The sequence below is a fragment of the Mobula birostris genome, chromosome 12 (genome assembly GCF_030028105.1).
Source record: "Mobula birostris isolate sMobBir1 chromosome 12, sMobBir1.hap1, whole genome shotgun sequence".
Lineage (NCBI taxonomy): Eukaryota > Metazoa > Chordata > Chondrichthyes > Myliobatiformes > Myliobatidae > Mobula > Mobula birostris.
Genome location: NC_092381.1, coordinates 74,408,297 through 74,423,175, shown reverse-complemented (window position 1 = coordinate 74,423,175; position 14,879 = coordinate 74,408,297). Strand labels below are relative to the sequence as shown.

The window sequence follows — 14,879 nt, the reverse complement described above, 5'->3', positions numbered from 1 at the left end:
CTCCTCTCACATTCCAAGTATGTTTATTCTTTACCATCTTTTAGACATCTGCAGGCCATGTAGAAACTAGTAAGAGGATAAGCAGGAGAAATAATCTTAGGCCACAGGCAACACTGAAAGGGGATTTGGAACTATTTCTTTTACTTCTTTGCCCCTAACCACTACACAATTCATGAGTTTCTGAGAAACCTTTGTCAGTATAGTTTATACTGGTTATGTCTGTTGAGTGGAGTGAAATTTATGGCACCAATATCCATACTTCTATTATAGTATCACAATGTGTAATCATTGTTTATATCGTACACCAGAGGTATTCTGCACTTCTATCCCAATCAAGAAAACTAACACTGAATAAATCTATTTTACAGTGCTTTGAGGTATATAGCCTATCAAAAAGTTCGGTAAATATGGGTACTTGAAAGATAATAAGTGGCAAATATATACTGTATATAGAGAGAGTGCCTGACTGGATTGCTCCATTAAAGACCTAGTGCAGATTAAATGAGCTGAATTGCCTTCTCCTGTACTGTGCTGGACATGATTCTACAACAGATCTGTGCTAACAGGCACGCTACACGTGAGCTGCTTCCTGTCTTAACATTATCCAGTCCATTCTGTATATCTTTAAATACCCTTAATCCATAATAATGTATCCTGCCCTTAAATTCATGTATGATTTTCATTTCAATCACTCTACATGGTGTAAATTTCATGACAAACCTTCATGGTCATTATTAACTATATACATATTTAACTATGACTAAGATTACTGTTTCTGCGAGTGTTCCTAGTTATGATTACTTCAACCAGTGCTTGAGATAGTACCAAACATGGATACTGAGCATCCTTGTTACGTTGCCTCACATTTAACACAGCCACATTGTAAACCTGGTTAAGAGTGAGTGACGCCACAGGAGGTCACATTCAATTACTTGTAACTGATTCTAACACTAAGCCCACTCTGCCTGAAGCACTCAGGTAGCATCATTAACATACTTTTCAGCACAATTAAATTGATATAATTTGATTGACGCCTTTGGGTGATAGTTTCACTGCCATAATTATTTATACTGATCCATTGTAGGAAAAAGAGCTAGAACCATCGAAAATTCTCCAGGCTTGCAGTTAAAACTAAAGATTCTACTCATCATATTTACTCAATAAAAAATTCCAGTCTGCCTTGTTTTTAATTGCAAATCCTGCTCCAGGGACTGGCTCACTTGCTTAAGAGGCAGCAATGTTCCATTCACCACTGAACATACTGCAGTCAATTATGGTAATGAATTGTCAATAAATATAAAAATTTAATATAGTCGGCTCTGAGTGAGTGGCAGATATGGACTTGCCTCACAGACAAATTTGCTACTGCTGCAAATATTAAGTGCACCTGAAAGAGCTGCTGGCAAGCTGACAAGTCTGTAAGGACCTACAGCACAGCTTAGGGAGTTAAAGAAGCCCCTAGGTAGGTTCCACGTGATGCCATCTCACTATGCACTTTGAGTCATCATCTACCTGAACACTACAAAATACTTCACAGTTTTTGGATCAAAGGCCTAAACCAAGAATAAATTAGAGGATACTTCAGAATTTTTTAGGCAACACCATTTTCTAGTGAGCTTCTGCTTTGCTGCATATTTGTTGTTGATTGCTTGGATTAAATAAGGGTTGTGGGAAACCATCACATTAGATGGGTTGGCTTTGGTCTGTATCCTTTATTAATCTGTTTTCCATTGTTAAACCACAAAGCTCACAAGCAAGCACTTATCTCCTGGCTTAGAAGTTAAACCGCATTTTATTATCGATGTGATCACATCTTAAGTTGAAGCAGGGAATATAAAAATTATTCGTTGGAATAAAATTGCCATAATAAATTATAAATTTTAATGATCAATTTGTTTTCTGTTCTCCAGGTGGATTTCTCAGTGATTGCCTCACAGGCCGGGAGCACTCTCAATAATCTCATGAGTCATGCTCAGGAGCTTGTGGTGAAACTTCGTTCATTACAGCTCGACCAGCGAGAGTTTGTGTGCCTCAAGTTCCTGGTGCTCTTCAGTCTTGGTAAGTACCTCATTCTGTAAAATTTTAATCAGATGTCAATGCACTTGACCTATTAGTTGGACTTTTTGAACAAAGGTGCACTGTCTCTAGGTTTAAAACTTGAAAAGCAGTGTGGGAAGTAGTAATACAGGAAGATGTTTGTCATGTTGACAGACATGTTGGCATTTTGGCTGCTGGTTAGAGAAAAGCAAAATACTGCAGCTGCTGGAAATCTGAAACAAAAACAGAAATACTGGGGATGCTCAGTAGGTTAGTCAGAGAGAGAGAGAGAAAACAAGTTAATATTTCAGACCTCTGGTATAATAGACTCCCCCACAGCTGACTGGTGGTACTGAGTAAGTCTGGCTCTTGGGCATGTCAAATGCCAGTGAATAAAATTGAATTTCTCCACTTCAGCGTAACAAAGCATTATATTGCTGTCATTTATAGTGTCCAAACAGTGGGAATCGGTAAAACAGGCAGAAGATGAATGGAAATGGAACATAAAGGCTTCCATGACTGTTTAACAGCAATGTGGATAGGAGTTATTTTTCTCTTGAAAAAAAAATTGAGCTGAACAATTTTTCTGTGAAAATATTTCTGGCAAGCATTTTTCTATAGAATCCCCTACATATCCTTAGTTATCTGTGAATGGGAGATGTGTTGTAAACAGACATCGCTCTCAAGCTAAGCTTAAAATGTTATAACCTAAGAGAAAATAAAAGAATATTTCAGACAGGAGTAGATCAAGCAGCCCCTCAAACCTGCTCCATCATTCTGTAAAGTTATGGCTGGTCTACACTTGGGTTCAGCTCCACTTTCTAACCAATTTTCCCCATAAACATCAACTATTGTTCAAAAATCAGTATTGAATATATTTAATGCTTTAGCTTCAACTTTGGCTGTGACAGTAAATTTCAAAGATTAATGACTTCTTGGAAAGACAAATTTGTAGTAGTTAGCACAACACTTTACAATACCAGTGACCCAGAGTTCAATTCCTGCCACTTCCTCTAAAGAATTTGTATATTCTCCCCATGACCACACTAGCTTCCTCCAGATGTTCTGGTTTTTTCCCACAGTCCAAAGGCTTACCAGTTGGTAGGTTAATTGGTCTTTGTAAATTGACCTATGATTAGGCTCGGATTAAATCAGAGGATTGCTGGGTGGCATGGCTCGAAGGGCTAGAAGGGCCTATTCCACACTGGATCTCAGTAAATTATTAAATACATTGCTTAAATGAGCAAGCATTTACTCTAAGGCCCTAGCTATAATTCCCTCATGAAAGAAAACATTATCTTAGCATTATAGATAAATCCCTCAAAATCTTAAATGTTTTTAGTGAGATCACCTTTAAATCTTCCAACTTCTAACCTGATCCGTATTTCCTTGTAATGAAATCAATCCAGTGAGTCTCCTCTGTGTGTCATTCAGATGTTCATTCTCCTTTCACATTGGTGAACAAAAGCTGAGCGGTGTGTGAAACATTCAAATGACCCATTGCAAACTAATCTCGCTCAAGGAAAATCAGTCAATTCTCAATTTGAAAAGGATACATACAGAGAGATTGCAGAGAGATTTAGGCCAGTTAGAAGAGTGAGCTGAAAGATGGCAGATGGAGTTTAATGCCGATAAGTGTGAGGTGCTACATTTTGGTAGGACTAATCTAAATAGGACATACATGTTAAATGGTAGGGCATTGAAGAATGCTGTAGAACAGAGGGATCTAGGAATAATGGTGCATAGTTCCCTGAAGGTGGAATCTCATGTGGATAGGGTGGTGAAGAAAGCTTTTGCTATGCTGGCCTTTATAAATCAGAGCATTGATTATAGGAGTTGGGATGTAATGTTGAAATTGTATAAGGCATTGGTAAGGCCAAATTTGGAATATTGTGTACAGTTCTGGTCACCGAATTATAGGAAAGATGTCAATAAAATTGAGAGAGTACAGAGGAGATTTACTAGAATGTTACCTGGATTTCAGCACCTAAGTTACAGAGAAAGGTTGAACAAGTTAGGTCTTTATTATTTGGACCGTAGAAGGTTGAGGGGGGACTTGGTAGAGGTAAGTAAAATTATGAGGGGGATAGATAGAGTTGACGTGCATAGGCTTTTTCCATTGAGAGTAGGGGAGATTCAAACAAGAGGACATGAGTTGAGAGTTAGGGGGCAAAAGTTTAGGGGTAACATGAGGGGGAACTTCTTTACTCAGAGAGTGGTAGCTGTGTGGAACGAGCTTCCAGTAGAAGTGGCAGAGGCAGGTTCGATTTTGTCATTTAAAAAAAAATTGGATAGGTATATGGACAGGAAAGGAATGGAGGGTTATGGGCTGAGTGCAGGTAGATGGGACTGGGTGGGAGTAAGCATTCAGCACAGACTAGAAGGGCCGAGATGGCCTGCTTCCGTGCTGTAATTGTTATATGGTTATATGCAATTCATGGGCAGTTTTATTTACTTTATATTCATGTCATTTGATGGCAATGGGTACTATGATGGCCATTGATCAGAAGGATAATATGTCTAGTTAATCCCTCGTATCGTTAGCCAATGTACTGTGGTGATATCAGTGCAGGTTTATCACACAATTAACAGCAGTAATGTCATTCCATTCACCACCTAGAAAATTTTCAAGTCAATAAATGTAAATCCAAATGAAAATTCTGTTACATTATTTTTAGAATTAGGTACTGCTTCTGTTTTGAAGGTTTGCTGACATAACAATAGGTTTAATTAATTCTCATCAATAAAGAAAAAGTTTGAGTGAATACAGTGGCAGGGTGTTCCCTGTACTTTGCCATGATGGTCATAACTATATTGTCTGTGTACTTAGGAAAGTTGGGCAAGATAGCCATCTGAGGGAAGGATACTCCTGTTGAAATGTTTCAATCGATTTTTGGGGCGAGTGGATATAAAATATGAATATTATTATTTCCATGCCAGCCGGGAGTTAGGCCAAAGGAAAGCCCAAAGGAAGCTAGAAGGAAGATTGAAAATTTGCTTAGGTTCTCTGCATAGGTGAGCCAATTCACCATTGTTCCAGCAGTATTATTTGCTGGTGTACATTTTAGAAAATGGACAACCTAAGATTGAACTAGTACTGATTGCACTTTATTTTGGAAGTTCTATAGTTACGTTACAGTTTTCGGAGGATTAGTGACAATGGAGAGCACTTGACTGGACATATGTAAGCTGATGACTTTCCTTAACTGGTTGGATAATTTTACTTACTGTTGGGATGATCCTTCTGGGGCAGAAATAAAGAGAATTTGATCCTCATTTTTATGAGCATCTTGGCTGATTCAGAGGTGGAAACAGAATCTAAATACCTATGGGGAATCTTTTCTCATTTATGCATACATGTATAGATTCAAGTAAGTGGAACCAGGTTTCAGGAGCAGGGTGGAATGCACAGCTGGGACTAAATGTGCACAGTTTGTACAGATGACCAAACCCTTTTCTCTCTTTCCCCAATTTATTTTTATCTTCCAGTTATCCGAAATAAATTCGATTATATTTAGGAAGAGTGGTAAATATCCAACAACTTGGATGTTGCATTTTGTACATCAACTATATTATTTTGATCATAAAATGGACTTTTGTATGTCACCATTCTCATTACAAGCTGTGTTCCATTTACGTTTCAGTCAACATGGCATAAATTTCAGCAATCTATTCAAGGGGTTTTTATTGTTTGAATTCCAGTTCATCTGGAGTGCAATGATGAGAAGACTTTGAATTCTGGTCTTTATTTTGTAGTGGGAACATGGCAGTTTCAGGAAGAAAGTGGATACTCCCGGTGGACAATATTCAACTCAGGAGTTATGCATTGAATCTGGGTTTCTGAAGCTGTGAAACTGTACCTCTAGTAGCTCCACAAATATCTGTCACAGTGAGAACAGAAAATCATGTGTTGTGAAGTTGTATCAATAAAACCTGGAAAAAAAACAACACACAATCCATCAGGAGATGGTTAATAGTCACAGTTCCACAACAGCCACCTCAAGTGTGGTATGCAATGGTTTTAACCCTCGGGTTAGGTGTGACTGATCTGACAGGGACAACCCTTCTCATTTTTTTGCGTGTGCGTGTGCGCCTGTGTGTGTGCATCCATGCATCTGTCCGTCATTCCGTCTGTGCGTGTGCGATGTTGGCGGGATGATGTCTTTTTTCATGCCTTTTTTAAAAGGCGCGGAGCGAGAGAGAGAGACTGTGTGGCGCGCCACTCCTCACACAGACATTTTCGCAGCATTTTTCCCTTTATTTTACGAGGTCGAGTTGCGATCTTGACACTCAACCCGGCACGGATGGAAAGCGTACTCGGGAGCGGATCCGACTGGGTTTGAACTGGGAACCTCCGTTCCAGAGTCCGGCGCTGATGTCATTGCGCCATCAGCCGGCCCGGGGGACAACCCTTCCCAACACCAGCCAATCAAAATCTCACTTCTTGTGTGAGAGTTCCAGTGATAAGGCATTCTGGCAAAGGACAAATGCTCCTGTAAGGCCTCAAGGGCGTTCTGTGCAGACTTCTGCCAGACTGACTGTCTAAGGGTATTTGTTTACACAAGCATTTCTACAAGCGATGTGTAGCATGCAACAGAATAGAATATTTTATAAAGTGTGGCCAAACACATTCTTCACATTACCTTAGCGTTTAGTGCTTTCACGTCTGGGGTCTAAACATAGATGTATCTGCATACCAAAGCAATCATCAAATCAGGACGAAGGGTCTCAGCCGGAAACGTCGACTATACCTCCTCCTATAGATGCTGCCTGGCCTGCTGTGTTCAACAGCATTTTTTGTGTGTGTTGCATCAAGATAAAGGGATGTGTGGGAGTGCACCAACACATTTTTCTTTGATCTGTACTGCACCCAACAGGAAATTCTGACAAAGTTGTGTTTCCCAGGTTTACGATCATTAATGAGCAGCACAGGAAGGTGAACTATGGTGATGTTGGCTTGGATTAGTAGAGAGACTTTAACAGAGTATCCCACACACACGATGGTCATGCGGTGTAAGATTAGCTTGAAGAGAGAAATCCATAGCTGAATATGACTGTGCTGCTTCTCCAAGGTCCCGATTGTCCCCAGAGCTCAGCTCCCCTGCAGTGGAGGAGGCAACTTTGTTTGGGGGAAATTCTGCTTCTTTTGTTTCAAGATTGTGGCTCCCGACATTCTGGAGCTAAGTGCCTTGCTCTTCATTGTTGCCATTTCCCAGAGCTGGGTCTGTCATTGCTGTTGGTCTGAGTACCTTTGGCCCTGTCTCAGCTATGACTTCCTTGTCAATAGTGTGTTAGCAGTATCACCCATTTCTCCTCACAATTTCCTGTTTGATTCTCTGTCTTAAACCTCAGAAATCATTAACCTCCCAAGGTGGGGATTCCAGATGCCTATTACTGCCCTTGACTACTTTGAATATTGGTACCTTTGGGTCTGCAAGCTTTTGTTTAATTTTGGCCATCCCAGCTGTGGATGGCTTTCCCCGTCCTCCACATCCTCTAGACTGAGTTCAGTGGTAACTTTCAGGTGTTCACACTCAATGCCGGCACATTGCTCTGTATCCCCCTCCACCAGCGTATATTCCTCCTTGACATGGGCGCACATCATGTGAAGTGACAGTGGCTGCTGGAGTTCTGTTCGCCTTTCGAGCAAGTATGGCTAACACCCTTTCCTCCTGTCCCTGTGTCTCCTCCTGTCTCCATGGCTGCGTATAGCTGTGCTAGTGTCATATGGCATGGCAACTGGACAAGTTCATGCCAAACAAGATTCTCATCTGACCTAATCTCATTTGCCCACATTGGCCTATATCCCTTTAACCCTTTCTTATCCATCTACCTATCCAAGTGCCTTTTTAATGTTAATGTGCCTGCCTCAGCACTTCATTGAGTTGCTCGTTCTCCATGTAGACCCCCCCCCCAGTGAAAAAGTTGCCCCTCAGCTTCCTTATAACTCCTGTGAAATTGGACTGATTTTTAAGAGGTGACCTGTCTTCCTACCCAGGTTGCTATATCTAGCTTTCGTCCTGTAACTTGGCAGACCTAGGGCTTTACAGGTGGTCATTTTGTGCCCAGGTTTGCTGTACTCTGGGCTGTCCCAGGTGTACCTCATGCCCATAGCTCATGCCCGTTGAGAAGCATCGAGACTGTAAATGATGTTTCCAGTCTTAACCTTCAGCTTTATCTAATTACCCTTTATGCTAGACCAGCCGCCATGCATGTCTTAAACATGAGCACCTCCATAACAGGTATCCAGAGGCTGAACATATTTGATCAGGTTTTACTCCTTCTTTTGTGGGATGCTGAGGGAGGATTGTACTGTGTATCGTACCAAGGTATTTCTTGTCAAAAACACTGATACCCTTCCACTTTGCTGAAGTACTTGCTCCCAGAGAAGTCTTAGGGGACAAAGATCTCCTCAGATCTGAACCCACTCGCCTTGCGGCTTCTTCATAAAAATGCGTCAGTCCCATGGCACATTGGAGTTTGCAAACATCATGCGCAATCACATAATGTCTCCACAGTCTGTGCCCTAGTGGTCAAATAGTCTGATAGACGTGGCTCCTGGCTGTGACAAGAACTCACATTAGTGAAAGATTGCAGAATAAACGAAGAATTAAATTTCTAGTCTAGAAAGGCTTTTCACTCATTCCCCATTCATTATCCACACTGGATGGAAAGCAGATAAGAGAAATGACTAGGTATTGATCCAATCCATCTACACATTCTTTACTTAATCAAATATTTAGGTGGAATACTGATGTGCATCTGGCATAGAAGCAATGTAGAATGAGGTCTCAGCAGTCCATCAGCATCTGTTGTCTACTTCATCTTAAATAGGCATTGTTATAAAATAGAAATCAAAAGCATATGAAAGATAAAGCATATATCATCAAATTTGAGTATCAGTAAATGTGCAGTGTCATCTGCAGTTGGCAAGCATAAGCTTCGAGATGATTTGCCAAGGAACTGTGCCTGCAGAATATTAACACAAGATCCAATGATTTGCAAGAGGATTCATGATATCTCAAACTTTGGTGATTCATTGTTCATGCAACAGTTCTTTTTAATTTCAACTCCATTCATAGTATGTGGCCTTTGCTTGTACAGTCAGCATCTATTGCCAATCCTTAATTCTTCTGAAAAGCAATCTCAGATGACAATTAGGTCACCATAATGATGGGTCTGGAGTTACATTATATAAGCCAAAGCATGCAGAAATGGAACACTAGGCAATTTCCTTTCCTAAAGGAGACTGGCGAGCCAGGTAGTTTTTTTGTTCAACAACCTGTTGTTTTCCATTCACTATTATTGATGGCAGTTGTCTTATAGAAACATAGAAACATAGAAACATAGAAAACCTACAGCACAATACAGGCCCTTCGGCCCACAAAGCTGTGCCAAACATGTCCTTACCTTAGAACTACCGAGGCTTACCCATAGCCCTCTATTTTTCTAAGCTCCATGTACCTATCCAGGAGTCTCTTAAAAGTCCCTATTGTTTCCGCCTCCACCATCATCGCCAGCAGCCCATTCCATGCACTCACCACTCTCTGCGTAAAAAACTTACCCCTGACACCTCCTCTGTACCTACTTCCAAGCACCTTAAAAATATGCCCTCGCGTGCTAGCCATTTCAACCCTGGGAAAAAGCCTCTGACTATCCACACGATCAATGCCTCTCATTATCTTGTACACCTCTATCAGGTCACCTCTCATCCTCTGTCGCTCCAAGGAGAAAAGGCCGAGTTCACTCAACCTATTTTCATAAGGCATGCTCCCCAATCCAGGCAACATCCTATTTTTATTTAAATACTTGAATTTAATTTGGCCACTACTGTGGTGGTAATTGAACCTGTGACTCCAGTAAATTGTCCAGTCCTCCAGATACCAGTTCAATAACTTATCTGATTGTAAACATGACTCTGGTGTCAGTATCATTATCATTTTTCATCACTGTATAAGCAATAATGTAAACAACATTTTATTAATAAAATGTATTAATGCACTTTATCCTAGTACCATATAACACCACAATAGTATCACATAGATTACTTCATTAATAGTCTGTTTAACAAGTGGTTTATATACATATGTGTGCAAATGTTCCTGAATCCTGTAAAGTAATCAGTGCTGTTAATTAAAAAAGGCTCCACAGACAGCAATCACAGAAATAAGTATCTTGGATTGCTTCAGCACTTTGCTCCTTATGCTTGCCAGCTGCATCTACCCTGCACAGTTACTGATATTTAAATCAGGTAACATATCCTGTGATATGCCACAAAATAAACCATAAAGAAATGTGGTAACTTTATTCTACAAATGTAAATTCATATCTGTTTTGAAAGAAACTGAATGTATTGCTGAATAATATCAAAGTACATGGGCTCTGCAAGTTACCAAAACTATTCGATCCTCTTCCAGTAATCTTATTAGAGTTGAAGTAAGCTGCAAAATAAAACTTGCTTGGTACGTGGTTCATGAACATTTGGGGAGATGAGTACCACATATTGTTTTTTGTCCCTCTAAATTCTGTGATGGACGAAATGCATCCAGGTCAGGGGAAGATTAATTAATTGAAATTGTGCATAAAAGTGTTAAAACAAAGGAGGCAAATCACTGAGTTAGGCTTTGAATATCATCTGCTGTGGTGAATAGTTGGACTGCGAACCAGCATCAATTTGGGCGAGCTCTGACAGAGTGAGGTTTCATTCAATAGGTAGCAGGGCAGGATAACTAAAGCGCAGTATTTCATGTAATTCAGGTAACGTGACTTTTTCATGGACTGGTCAATGATTGGTCATAGGCCAATGCACACACCTGACAGACTGCATGTGCAGGATAAATGCCTTAAGTTTTAAAGGTCATTTGCTCTTGCACTGAATGATAAATATTTATGTCAGAAGCACAGCGTTCTCTGCCATATTATTGATGGCACAGATTTACCTTTTAACAAGACTGCTTATAGTGAAGGCATCGACTTTAGCTTATCATCCACATTGTAAATATGCATATGATGCGAGGGATGTGCTGAAACATGAACTGCAGGTGTTTTGTTATTTGGTCTGATTGTGGTTTACAAAATAGTTTGCATTCATATACTGCATTTCCATGGAGGATTCATCACATCACAACAATTTAAGTAAATGTAACTGCGGTGCTCAGCGCACAATGTAGTTAACTGTGTCCTCTTTCTGTTAAATCAGTCATGCACCTATTGTTGGCTGTGCCAGAAAGTGTTACACTGATTCTGGCATCCACTTAGTAGTATTGCATAACAAAGATTGACAATGCAAAGTTATAGAAATAAATAGAATTTTAAAGTACATTAAGATTTAAGCTGCAAGATTCATCATCCATCTTATTTCTACTAACTCCATAAGATGGATTACCAGTTGTTTCATGAATGCATCTGTGACATTAGCTTCAGCTCCACAATCTCTCCACTCTTGAGTAAAGACTTTTCTCCTGAAACCCTCATGTATTGGTGAAAGTATTTCTGACTCTTAGTTTTGGGATCCCTGCAGGTATGAAATTTCAAGGCATGAAGGACCAGTAAGTCAGTTGCAAACTTGCTGCTGAATTAAGCATATTTTAAATCTAAAAGCAATAAGTAAAAACTGTTTATTTCTTGATTGTGACTACCATGGAAACCACACTGAAGAGGTCGCCTTCATATGTGAATGCTAGACAAATCTATCAAAACTTAATTCTGCTTTTATATCTTACACTTTCAGTGTCACTTAGCTGTGTTTTTACACACAGAAGGCTGCTGAAATTTGTTTCAGAATACATTCTTTGGAAATATGAGTATTTTTCCGCATGTCTTATACTCAATATTTAAATTCTATTAATTAAGAAATTACTGGAGATCTGTGTAAGAGACATTTTATTTTCAAACTGTGAAGGTTATGTTTCAAATACATATCCTATTACTGTGTTCTTTAAGTACCACACGATTCCACTCCCTTTACTACAAAACCTCTGATTAACAGCCATCAGCTATGTGGCTGGACTCCAAGTGGATGTAAATTATTTAGATGCATCTCATATTTTTTTTATTCATTACCATGATATGGGCAAGGTCAGCATGTATCACTCATCCCTAACTGCTCTGGCGGAGTGATAGTGAGTATATTTTTTTGAACCGATGCACTTTATGTGCTTCCTCAAAATCAAGGTGTGGAGATCTGGATTTTGACCCAGCGGATTGAAGGAATTGGTAAGAGGAGTGTTACATTTCTAACTCAGGATGCTATGTAGGGGTGCCGAATTTGAAAATGGTGGCCTTCCTATACACTTGCTGTCCTTAACCTTCTAGTTGTTAGATTCAGGAACTGCTTTCAAAGGTCTATCCACACCCCAAACTACACACCGCTTATGGTGGAAGGAGGGAATGTTTCAAGTGGTAGAATAAGTGTTAATTTAAAGCACTTTATTTTTACCTGGTTGGTATTGACTTTCTTGACTGCAACAAATGACAATCCATTCTCTGGAGCTGTGCCTTAACCTGATAGAGGGTCTCAACCCTCTCCACCCCCTGTATAAATGTTGTTTGACCCACTGAATTCCTTCCGCAGTCTGCTTTTTCTATTCTGGAAGGCTTTGAAGAGAGGGGAGGCGAGTCATAAACTGCCCAGGCCCTGGCAGCCACTTTATTCATATGGTTTTAAGGCTCCATTTTTTTTTGGTGAAGATCAAGGGGTTGTGGTTTAGCTTTCTCAGTTGGAGGTGGCCATTGCTTGGCCCTTGTAACCATTGTGCTTGCATTGTTTCTCTGAGCACTAGCACCTGTAAAGCAGATACCGTGGACAAACATTGCCATTTTGACCTTTACACTGGACAGGTTCCGTCATTGTTGAAAATAATGATGTTTATAAAATTACTGTTTGTGGCCCAGTGGCATGGCAGTTAGCGTAAAACAATTACAGCGCTAATGACCCGGGTTCTATTACACCACTGTCTGTAAGAAATTCTTATGTTCTCCTCATGACCACAGGGGTTTCTTCCAGGTGCTCCGGTGTTCTTCCATGTAGGATGTACGGGTTAGAGTTAGTAAGTTGTGAGCATTATGATACTGTTGGAAACGGGGCAACACTTGTGGGCTGCCCCAGCACATCCTTGGACGTGTTGGTTGTTGACACAAACAACACATTTCACTGTATGTTTCGATGTTTCAATGTACATGTAAAAATAAAACAAATCTGTCCTTAATCAATATCTCTTTTCATTGATTGCTTAATTGGCAACTTCCAGATATAGCAGGACGACAATAATAATCTCCTCTGTTGCCTGTGGGATCCTTCAGCACTTAGCACTCACCTGTTGGGTACTGCATCTGCAGTCTAATCCACATGTAAAACAATCAGCAAACTCATTTTCAGGTATATTGAAGGACCTCCTTTCATCCACTTCTATTCTCCTTATTGAACTAGAGATGGTTCCATAACCAGATGGTAATAGTATAATGAGGAAAATAACAGATTAAAAGGTTACAAGTTAGGCGGAATAACTTAATCATTATTATGTAATTGTTGGGTAGTAGGGTGGAGATATGTCTCTACCAAAGGCGCTCGTTCCCTCCGCAAGTTGGCATGTGGCCAAGTGGTTAAGATGTTTATCTAGTGATCTGAAGGTCGCTAGTTCAAGCCTTGGCTGAGGCAGTGTGTTGTGTCCTTGAGCAAGGCTCTTAACCACACGTTGGTCTGCCAAGCTGTATGGGTCCTAATGCCCTTCCCTTGGACAACATCGGTGGCATGGAGAGGGGAGACTTGCAGCATGGGCAACTGTCAGTCTTCCATACAACTTTGCCCAGGCCTGTGCCCTGGAAACCTTCCAAGGTGCAAATCCATGGTCTCACGAGACTAACGGATGCCTATCACTATACGGTCTCATAATCTTATAAACCTCTATCAGATCTCCCCTCAGTTTCCGTCACTCCAGATAAAACAACACAAGTTTGTGCAACCTCTCATTGCAGCACGTGCCCTCTAACCAGGCCTCATCCTGGTAAGACTCTTTTGCACCTTCTCCAAACCCTCGACATCCTTCCTATAATGGGGTGACTGGAACTGTATGCAATACTCCAGATGCAGCCTAAATAGGGTTTTATAAGCTGCGACATAACTTCCTGACTTTTAAAATTAATGCCTGAACTAATAAAGGTAAGCATGCTACATACAGCCTTAACCATCCTATCCACCTATGTAGCTACTTTCAGGCAGCTATGAAATTATACCCCAAGATCCATCTGCTCATCAGCAGTGATAAAGGTCTTGCCCTTAAGAGTGTACAGTACCTTTGCATTTGACCTACCAAGGTCCAGGATTATCTCTGGTTCTCTTCTTGAACAACATTAGCCACTCACCATTCCTCCGGGACCTCACCTGTGATTAGAGAGCACATGAAGATATTGGTCAAGGCCCCAGCAATCTCCTGCCTCTCTCAACAACCTGGCACGTATCTCATCATGCCCTGGGGACTTATCCACCTTAATGCTCTTTAAGAGACCAAACACTACTTCCTGCTTTACCTCAAAATACCCTGGCTTATTAATGCTCTCAGCAATAATTTCCCTATCCTCCACATCCTTTTTGGTAAATACTGATGTAAAGTACTAATTATGGACCTCACTCACATCCTCTGCTTCCAACCAAATGTTCCCCCTTTATCCTAGAGTGGTCCTACCACCTGCCTAGTTTTCCCTTAGTTATTCTCTTGCTCTTGATGTTTATATAGAATGCATTGGAATTCTCTTTAATCCTACTTGCCAAGGACTTTCCATGGCCCCTCCTGGCTTTCCTAATTCTCTTATTGAGTTCTTTTCTGGTGCCCTTATAATCCTCAAGG

At 40.5% G+C, this 14,879-nt stretch overlaps 1 protein-coding gene across 4 annotated transcripts in view; it reads left to right on the top strand.

Annotated features, from left to right (window-relative positions):
* Positions 1-14,879, top strand: part of nr5a2 (nuclear receptor subfamily 5, group A, member 2) — a 199,350-nt gene that overhangs the window by 128,063 nt on the left and 56,408 nt on the right. For 3 of the 4 annotated variants that reach the window (XR_011888050.1, XM_072274144.1, XM_072274145.1), the window contains one exon: positions 1,911-2,058. Coding sequence is in view for 3 of the 4 variants with exons in the window: in XM_072274144.1 (XP_072130245.1) it covers positions 1,911-2,058 (148 nt within the window). In the remaining variant the exon portion in view is untranslated. Of the gene's footprint in view, positions 1-1,910; positions 2,059-5,793; positions 5,969-14,879 lie in introns of those variants that run through there. The other variant, XM_072274146.1, reaches the window with a different exon arrangement.